Source organism: Carcharodon carcharias, unplaced genomic scaffold (assembly GCF_017639515.1).
Source record: "Carcharodon carcharias isolate sCarCar2 unplaced genomic scaffold, sCarCar2.pri scaffold_1180_ctg1, whole genome shotgun sequence".
Taxonomy (NCBI): Eukaryota; Metazoa; Chordata; class Chondrichthyes; order Lamniformes; family Lamnidae; genus Carcharodon; species Carcharodon carcharias.
The window spans coordinates 1-10,347 of NW_024471030.1; the positions used below are offsets into that span (position 1 = coordinate 1).

The following is a 10,347-nucleotide window of genomic DNA, read 5'->3' on the forward strand; positions in this document are numbered from 1 at the left end:
CCCCCCCCACTCCATCTCCTCCCACCCCCCCCACTCCATTCCTCCCACCCCCCCCACTCCATCTCCCCCCACACCCCCCACTCCATCTCCCCCCACTCCATCTCCCCCACACCCAGCCTCCTCCCACCCCCCCCACTCCATCTCCTCCCACCCCCCCCACTCCATCTCCCCCACACCCCCCCCACTCCATCTCCCCCACACCCCCCCCACTCCATCTCCCCCACACCCCCCCCACTCCATCTCCCCCACACCCCCCCCACTCCATCTCCCCCCACACCCCCCACTCCATCTCCCCCCACTCCATCTCCCCCCCATCCCCCGTATCCTTCTATCCCTCTCTCCCCTCGTGTGTCTATCCAGCTCCTTAAACACATCGACACGATTCACCTCCACCCCCCTCCCTGTGGGAGCGAGTTCCACCTTCTCCCCGCTCTCTGGGTAAAGTCCTTTCTCCTGAATTCCCTCCCCCCCCGATCAGATTTATTAGGGACTGTCTTATATTGATGCCCCCCACCCCCCACCCTAGCTCTGGTCTCTCCCCCCATCCCCCACAAGTGGAAACATCTTCTCTACGCCGACCCTATCGAAACCCCCTACATCATTTTAAAGATCTCGATCAGGTCACCAACCCCCCCCCCCACAGCCCCCCCACCTCGGCCTTCCCTGGAGTAAGGGTGGACTGAGGCCTAGATTTCAGGCTGGTCGTGCGCCAGTCTTGCCTCTCTCCTCCTCCTCCTCTCGCAATTCCTCCCCAGGACCTTCACGCATCCCAAAAGTGGGGGAGGGAGTTGGGGGCAGTTGTGGGGGGGGGGGGGGGGGTCAGAATGAGCTCCCATCCCCTCCCGCAAACACCACCACCCCCACCAGGCCCAGCCCCCCACCTCAAAAGCAGAACTGCGGTAACCTAGCAACCCCCACTAGGCCCAGAATGAAGCCTGGGCCTTGCGTACTTGTGCGTGTGTGTGTGTGTGTGTGTGTGTGTGTGTGAGGGGGGGGTGGGGAGGGGGTGGTGATGTAGGGCTGGGGGAGAGCTCGATCCCACACTCCGGGCCCCGCAGTGAGCGCGGGACAAAGAAGCGGGGACGGAGCGAGACGCCGTCTGGTGCGGCCTGTGCAAGGCTGGGCACCATTCGTGACCCCCCCAACCCCATCCCCACCCCCCCCACCGCGGTCAGTTCACCGTAACCGTACAGAAGGCCGTTGGGCTACCGGCTGTGGTCACCTGACGAGCGGGGCCTACGCAGACCCGCTTGGCATTCCCCCGAGCTGATGCCAACGGAATTGGCACACGCCGGAAACACTGAGCTGGTGACCCGGCCCCACCAAGAGGCGCCAAGGCTCCATCCCAGGCAGCGACAGTGAGAACCATTCGAACTTTGCCCCCCCCCCAACCCCGCCCCCCCACCACCCCCCCAACCGGCCTAGCAGAGGTTGTCCTCACCACGGTGGAGCAGTTAGCATTGGCCGGACTGAACTGGACCCAGCCATGTAAATACTGTGGCTACAAGAGCAGGTCAGAGGCTGGGAATCCTGCGGAGAGTAACTCACCTCCTGACTCCCCAAAGCCTGTCCCCCATCTACAAGGCACAAGTCAGGAGTGTGATGGGATACTCCCCACTTGCCTGGATGAGTGCAGCTCCCACAACACTCAAGAAGCTCGACACCACCAGGACAAAGCAGCCCCGCTCGATGGGCAACCCATCCACAAACATTCACTCCCTCCACCACCGACGCACAGGGGCAGCAGTGTGTGTACCATCTACAAGATGCACTGCAGCAACTCGCCAAGGCTCCTTCGACAGCGCTGCCCAAACCCACCACCTCTACCACCTAGAAGGACAAGGGCAGCAGACACATGGGGAACCCCACCACCTGCAAGTTCCCCTCCGAGCCCCTCACCATCCCGACTTGGAAATATATCAGCCGTTCCTTCACTGTCGCTGGGTCAAAATCCTGGAACTCCCTCCCTAACAGCACGGTGGGTGTACCTACACCACACGGGACAAAATCCTGGAACTCCCTCCATAACAGCACGGTGGGTGTACCTACACCACACGGGACAAAATCCTGGAACTCCCTCCCTAACAGCACGGTGGGTGTACCTACATCACATGGGACAAAATCCTGGAACTCCCTCCCTAACAGCACGGTGGGTGTACCTACACCACACAGGACAAAATCCTGGAACTCCCTCCCTAACAGCACGGTGGGTGTACCTACACCGCACGGGGACAAAATCCTGGAACTCCCTCCCTAACAGCACGGTGGGTGTACCTACACCACACGGGACAAAATCCTGGAACTCCCTCCCTAACAGCACGGTGGGTGTACCTACACCACACGGGACAAAATCCTGGAACTCCCTCCCTAACAGCACGGTGGGTGTACCTACACCACACGGGACATAATCCTGGAACTCCCTCCCTAACAGTGTGGTGGGTGTACCTACACCACACGGGGACTGCAGCGTCTCGAGAAGGCGGCTCACCCCCACTGCCTTCTGGAGGGGAGGGTTGGGGGGGGGGGGGGGGGCGGGGTGTGGGGTGGAGGGCAAAAGACTCTGGAGCACGGCCAGCGTTGCCCACCTCCGGCCACTGAATGGGAGCAGAGGACGCGGGTCTCGGTCAATCTGACGCCAAAAATACTCCGCAGAAAACGCCGGAGGCTCCAGCAGGTTGAGCCTGGAACCCTCGGGATGCTGCGGGTTGACTCTCCCTCCCTCCCTCCCTCTCTGTCCCCTCGGCCGGACAGGGAGCGTTCAACGGGGGGACCGAAAGCCTCTCTGGAGTAGGCCCGTTGCCGCATTCGACGGGCTTTGGCTTCTCGCCATCTGCGTGTTCCAAACTCCCCTCTTATTCCACCTCCCCCAGCTCCGACCAGCTCCCCGCCCACCCCTCCCTCCCTCCCTCCCTGGCCTGGACGGTGCTATTTATAACCGGCTGGAATGCGTAGATGAGAGGCTTAGAGACAGAGACAGAGGCTGACGTAACAGGACAAGCATCTCAGCCCCGAACAAAAGGACGCAGGGCAGTCCGGACGCCTCTCTCCACTGACCGAGGACCCTCCGAAGACACTCAGCCCACCACCCAGGCATGGACGACATCTACAAAGCAGCGGTGAGTCCAGAGCGGACCCCCCACACACCCCCGCCCCTCCCACCTCCCTCACCACTTGCCCTCTTGGGAAACCCCCTAGGCCCCTAGCGTTCAAGGGGCGAGGGCCGGATTTCCCCACCATCTTTCACCGCCCGGCGGGCCAACCTGATTGGTTCCAGGCAGCCGGGGGGGGGGGGGGGGGGGCCCCCGCCCCCGGGGGTCTCGGGAGCCGGCCGCTTGCCGCACAGCAAGATCCCACGAGCGCCAAGCCCTGATCCCGGGCCACGATACCACCCCCCCCTCCTCCCCACCACCCCCCCCACCTTATTGGCCCGGCGTTGGCCCCAGCCGGGGGTTAAAGGTCGAGGGGAAGCGCCAACGCCCCCTCTCCCCTCACCGCCGGCCAACCCCGCCCACTCTTCCCCCCCGCCATCCATGTCGGCCCCTCTTGGTGTCGTGGTTCTCGGGGTCTGCTTGAGAGGGTGGACGGGTCCTCAAGCTTCATGTCGGACGTGAAGAGGCAGCCCGGCTCTCCCTCGGCACTGACCCTCCCACAGTGCGGCTCTCCCTCGGCACTGACCCTCCCACAGTGCGGCTCTCCCTCGGCACTGACCCTCCCACAGTGCGGCGCTCCCTCAGCACTGACCCTCCGACAGTGCGGCTCACCCTCGGCACTGACCCTCCCACAGCGCGGCGCTCCCTCAGCACTGACCCTCCGACAGTGCGGCGCTCCCTCAGCGCTGACCCTCCCACAGCGCGGCGCTCCCTCAGCACTGACCCTCCGACAGTGCGGTGCTCCCTCAGCACTGACCCTCCGACAGTGCGGCTCTCCCTCGGCACTGACCCTCCGACAGTGCGGCGCTCCCTCGGCACTGACCCTCCGACAGTGCGGCGCTCCCTCAGCACTGACCCTCCCACAGTGCGGCGCTCCCTCAGCACTGACCCTCCCACAGTGCGGCGCTCCCTCAGCACTGACCCTCCGACAGTGCGGCGCTCCCTCAGCACTGACCCTCCCACAGTGCGGCGCTCCCTCAGCACTGACCCTCCGACAGTGCGGCGCTCTCTCAGCACTGACCAATTGTGTAACTGTGTGTGTGTCTCTCTGTGCTTTGCCGCCACTCTAGGTTGAGCAACTCACCGAAGAACAGAAAAGCGGTGAGTATAACTGCAGTCCAGAGCGCCAACCTTGGGTTAATTGAGGAGGAGGGGAGTTGGGGAGGGTGGGTGACGCTCTATGGGTGAGGGGTGGGGTGACGAGCTTGGCGCTGGCGCTGTGTATTAGCGTCGCTGTCATCTCGGTCATGGGAGATGGTCCTTCACCCCACCACCACTGAGGAAGTGCCAGTCCCTCGCTAGGCACTGCCCGCTTGCCTCTGGCTCCCTCACTCCACTGCCCTTTCCAACCCTGTAAGCCCTTCGCTCATCCATTCTCGAGTTAGACCAACACCTGGAGCGACTGTGAGGGTCTCTGGGCCCCACACACACCTCAGGAAGGGGATACTGACCTCGGTGGGGGGAGCTCAGGGTAGATTTACCGGAACGATCCCGGGGCTCCAAGGGTTAAATTCCGAGGAGGGATTAAACACAAACTGGGGCTGAGATCCCTGGGGTGTACAGGGTCCCGGGGGGTGATTCGATCGAAGTTCTCGAGATATTCTGGGAGGGGGAGCTGAGAGGGTCGATAGAGAGAGAGAGACCCTGATTCCCGCTGGTCGGAGGGTGGTGGGGGGCGGTGGGGGTGGGGGGGAGTCTGGGACGAGGGGGCAAAGTCTGAAAAGGAGACGCAGACCCTTCAGGAGTGAAATGAGGAAAGACCCCTACACACGAAGGGTGGTCGGAGTTTGGAACTCTCTCCCCACAAACGGCCATCGATGCCGGGTCAGATGGTTTTAAATCTGGGAGATTGAGAGATTTTTGTTAACCAAAAGGGTATTAAGGGATATGGGGCGGAGGTGGGTAGATAGAGATAGGTCACAGGTCAGATATGATCTCATTGGATAGCAGGACAGGCTCGAGTAGGGGGGCTGAATGATAGGATAGTTGGGACAGTGTGGAGGAAGCTTTACTCTGTATCTAACCCCGTGCTGTACCTGTCCTGGGAGTGTTTGATGGGGACAGTGTAGAGGAAGCTTTACTCTGTATCTAACCCCGTGCTGTACCTGTCCTGGGAGTGTTTGATGGAGACGGTGCAGAGGGAATTTTACTCTGTATCTAACCCCGTGCTGTACCTGTCCTGGGAGTGTTTGATGGAGACGGTGCAGAGGGAATTTTACTCTGTATCTAACCCCGTGCTGTACCTGTCCTGGGAGTGTTTGATGGGGACAGTGTAGAGTGTGCATTACTCTGTATCTAACCCCGTGCTGTACCTGTCCTGGGAGTGTTTGATGGGGACGGTGTAGAGGGAGATTTACTCTGTATCTAACCCCGTGCTGTACCTGTCCTGGGAGTGTTTGATGGGGACAGTGTAGAGGGAGATTTACTCTGTATCTAACCCCGTGCTGTACCTGTCCTGGGAGTGTTTGATGGGGACAGTGTAGAGGGAGATTTACTCTGTATCTAACCCCGTGCTGTACCTGTCCTGGGAGTGTTTGATGGGGACAGTGTAGAGGGAGATTTACTCTGTATCTAACCCCGTGCTGTACCTGTCCTGGGAGTGTTTGATGGAGACGGTGCAGAGGGAATTTTACTCTGTATCTAACCCCGTGCTGTACCTGTCCTGGGAGTGTTTGATGGGGACAGTGTAGAGTGTGCATTACTCTGTATCTAACCCCGTGCTGTACCTGTCCTGGGAGTGTTTGATGGGGACAGTGTAGAGGGAGATTTACTCTGTATCTAACCCCGTGCTGTACCTGTCCTGGGAGTGTTTGATGGGGACAGAGTAGAGGGAGCTTTACTCTGTATCTAACCCCGTGCTGTACCTGTCCTGGGAGTGTTTGATGGGGACGGTGTAGAGGGAATTTTACTCTGTGTATTCCAGAATTCCGGGCTGCCTTCGATATCTTTGTCCAGGATGCCGCCGATGGCTGTATTAGCACCAAGGAGCTTGGGAAAGTTCTCCGAATGGTGGGCCAGACACCGACACCTGAGGAGCTCCAGGAGATGATCGACGAGGTGGATGAGGATGGTGAGTGGACGGCCTTGGCGCTTGGCCTGCCCAGTGGGTCTTGAGTGAAGTCCGGAGCCGGAACCGGTGGGTTCTGAACGATCAGCCTGGCTTTGGCACTTTAACAAGCTGCACAGGAAACCTCCTGGGCCAGGATCCGAGCAGACCGGGCCCTCACACGCACGCTAAACCAGGGGAACAGGCCTCGCTCGGTAACCCAGGGGGACGGGGGCCTCGCTCGGTAACCCAGGGGGACGGGGGCCTCGCTCGGTAACCCAGGGGGACGGGAGTCACTCGGTAACCCAGGGGGACGGGGGCCTCGCTCGGTAACCCAGGGGGACGGGGGCCTCGCTCGGTAACCCAGGGGGACGGGAGTCACTCGGTAACCCAGGGGGACGGGGGCCTCGCTCGGTAACCCAGGGGGACGGGGGCCTCGCTCGGTAACCCAGGGGGACGGGGGCCTCGCTCGGTAACCCAGGGGGACGGGAGTCACTCGGTAACCCAGGGGGACGGGGGCCTCGCTCGGTAACCCAGGGGGACGGGGGCCTCGCTCGGTAACGCAGGGGGACGGGGGCCTCGCTCGGTAACGCAGGGGGACGGGGGCCTCGCTCGGTAACCCAGGGGGACGGGAGTCACTCGGTAACCCAGGGGGACGGGAGTCACTCGGTAACCCAGGGGGACGGGAGTCACTCGGTAACCCAGGGGGACGGGGGCCTCGCTCGGTAACCCAGGGGGACGGGAGTCACTCGGTAACCCAGGGGGACGGGGGCCTCGCTCGGTAACCCAGGGGGAGGGGGGCCTCGCTCGGTAACCCAGGGGGACTGGGCCCTCACACGCGCGCTAAACCAGGAGGCCTGCGAGTGCTAACCCAGGGGGACGGGGCCATCGCTCGGTAACCAAGGGGGATGGGGCCTTGCCCGGTAACCCAGGGGGACGGGGCCATCGCTCGGTAACCAAGGGGGACGGGGGCCTTGCCCGGTAACCCAGGGGGACGGGGCCATCGCTCGGTAACCAAGGGGGACGGGGGCCTTGCCCAGTAACCCAGGGGGACGGGGCCCTCGCCTATAACTGAGGGAGACAGGGCCCTAGTCCGGTAACCGAGGGAGACAGGGCCCTAGTCCGGTAACCGAGGGGGACGGGCCCTCGAGTAGTAACCAGGTCAACGGCCTTGGGGCTAAGTGAGGGGACCGGGCCTCGCACCGCAACCACGGGAGACGGCCCGAGAGCGAACACGTGGTCCATTGCCTCCTCTCAGATACCGAAACCCTTGACCATTTTGCCTCTGCCACTCCACAGGGAGCGGGACGGTGGATTTCGATGAGTTCCTGGTGATGATGGTCATGTGCACCAAGGACGAGAGCAAAGGGAAGTCCGAGGAGGAATTGGCCGAACTGTTCCGCATGTTTGACAAGTAGGTGCCCGGGTCCCACCATTGCTGCCGGAGGGCCCGGGTCCCACTCCCGGCCTGCAGCGTGTTTACCCGATCCCGTCGCCGGATCAGAAAAGATTCCCCCCTCTCCGGGTTCCTGGAACGTCCAACGCAGCCCAGTCCCAGATTCGGCCACAGGGATTGGAGATCCGGGCGGGTTTCACTCCGGGTTCTGTTCCCCCATCACCAGCCCCTCACCCGCCTTCACTCACCCACGCCGGCCCCCTCCGTTCACCAACACCTCCACCTCCACATTCTCAGCCTCCTGCTCAAATCCCCTCATGGCCCTCAACTCCCTCCCTATCTCTGTAACCTCCTCCAGCCCCTACAACCCTCCCTATCTCTGTAACCTCCCTCCAGCCCCTACACCCCTCCCTATCTCTGTAACCTCCCTCCAGCCCCTACACCCCTCCCTATCTCTGTAACCTCCCTCCAGCCCCTACACCCCTCCCTATCTCTGTAACCTCCTCCTGCCCCTACAACCCTCCCTATCTCTGTAACCTCCTCCAGCCCCTACACCCCTCCCTATCTCTGTAACCTCCTCCAGCCCCTACACCCCTCCCTATCTCTGTAACCTCCTCCAGCCCCTACAACCCTCCCTATCTCTGTAACCTCCCTCCAGCCCCTACAACCCTCCCTATCTCTGTAACCTCCTCCAGCCCCTACAACCCTCCCTATCTCTGTAACCTCCTCCAGCCCCTACACCCCTCCCTATCTCTGTAACCTCCTACAACCCTCCGAGATCTCTGCGCTCCTCCAATTCCGGCCTCTCGAGCATCCCCCGATTCCCATCGCTCCACCATTGGCGGCCGTGCCTTCAGCTGCCTGGGGGGGGGGCCCTGAGCTCTGGAATTCCCTCCCTCAACCTCTCCGACCCCCCACTCCATCTCCTTTAAGACGCTCCTTAAAAACCAACCTCTCTGACCAAGGTTTTGGCCAACTGGTCCTAATATTTCCGCCTGTGGCTGGGGGTCAGATTTGGGGAGTTGGGGAGAGATGGTGGGAGCACTGAGGGTCCGCTGGCCAGGGAGGGGTGGGGGTTGGTGGGATGGGGGCGTTCCCGCTCCCCTCGATGGATGAGCTGCCTGTTTCTCCTTCCCACCAGAAACACGGACGGGTATATTGACCTGGAGGAGCTGAAGGGAATGTTGGAAGCCACTGGTGAATGTATCACTGAGGACGACATCGAGGAACTAATGAGAGATGGAGACAAGAACAATGATGGAAAGATTGATTATGACGGTGAGGAGCTGAGTGAGGCCATGAGGCGGGGCGGGTGGGGGTGGGGGGGGGTTGGGGTTCACGTACTAGGCCCTCCCCTCCTCCCCAAACCCTACTCACGCAAAACCCTTTACCTTCCTTCGCTGGCTAGTCCAGTATTTATTGCCCATCCCTAATTGCCCCCCTTGAGAAGGTGGTGGGTGAGCCGCCTTCTTGAGCCGCTGCAGTCCCCGTGTGGTGTAGGTACACCCACCGTGCTGTTAGGGAGGGAGTTCCAGGATTTTGTCCCCGTGTGGTGTAGGTACACCCACCGTGCTGTTAGGGAGGGAGTTCCAGGATTTTGTCCCCTGTGGTGTAGGTACACCCACCGTGCTGTTAGGGAGGGAGTTCCAGGATTTTGTCCCGTGTGGTGTAGGTACACCCACCGTGCTGTTAGGGAGGGAGTTCCAGGATTTTGACCCAGCGACAGTGAAGGAACGGCCGATATATTTCCAAGTCGGGTTGGTGAGTGGCTCGGAGGGGAACTTGCAGGTGGTGGTGTTCCCCATGTGTCTGCTGCCCTTGTCCTTCTAGGTGGTAGAGGTGGTGGGTTTGGGCGGCGCTGTCGAAGGAGCCTTGGCGAGTTGCTGCAGTGCATCTTGTAGATGGTACACACACTGCTGCCCCTGTGCGTCGGTGGTGGAGGGAGTGAATGTTTGTGGATGGGGTGACGATCGAGTGGGGCTGCTTTGTCCTGGACGGTGTCGAGCTTCTTGAGTGTTGTGGGAGCTGCACTCATCCAGGCAAGTGGGGAGTATCCCATCACACTCCTGACTTGTGCCTTGTAGATGGGGGACAGACTTTGGGGGAGTCAGGAGGTGAGTTACTCACCGCAGGATTCCCAGCCTCTGACCTGTGGTGGGTGTTCAACTCTAATCCGGCTGTTAACAGTCACCGTTACTGAGAAGAGCTTCTTATCGCTGATTTATTAATGAATTGAATTTAAATTCTCTCTCAAGCTACTGCGGTGGGGTGTGAACCAGTGTCTCGATGTTCCCCGAAAGCTCTCCCGGCACACTGAACCCTCTCCCACTGCCCTCGGGACTGCAGCATCTGCAGAGGAGGTTGAATCCAGGACCCACGTGTGGGACTGCCTCACACCCACCCATGGCCCTATCTCAATGACCACGCCCAGAATACCTGCACGCCCTGATGTAGCACCAACTGTTTCATCGGGAGAGGCAGACAGCAGCTGCTGAAGGCTGTTTAAGCCCACGCTCACCCACAGGAAGGGAGGATAGAGAATGCAGGGTTCTGGGGACAGGTTGATAAGAATATTATGACAGAGGAAAATATATATAAGAGCAGAGAGGGACAGAGGGAGAGAAAGAGATTATGTGAGGTGGGGTGCAGAGAGAGAGAGAGGGGGGAACAGAGAGAGAGAGAGAGAGAGGGGGGGACAGAGAGAGAGAGAGAGAGAGGGGGACAGAGAGAGAGAGAGGGGGAAAGAGAGAGAGAGA

At 60.8% G+C, this 10,347-nt stretch overlaps 1 protein-coding gene across 1 annotated transcript; it reads left to right on the forward strand.

Moving 5' to 3' along the window:
• Nucleotides 1-2,943: 2,943 nt before the first annotated feature.
• Nucleotides 2,944-8,881, forward strand: LOC121275177 (troponin C, slow skeletal and cardiac muscles-like; the record flags this gene model as incomplete). The annotated part of the gene is made up of 5 exons (XM_041182597.1): nucleotides 2,944-3,116; nucleotides 4,220-4,250; nucleotides 6,073-6,219; nucleotides 7,495-7,609; nucleotides 8,733-8,881. Coding segments are annotated over exons 1-5 (466 nt in total), but the record flags the coding sequence as incomplete, so codon positions are not given.
• Between the last annotated feature and the right edge of the window lie 1,466 nt (nucleotides 8,882-10,347).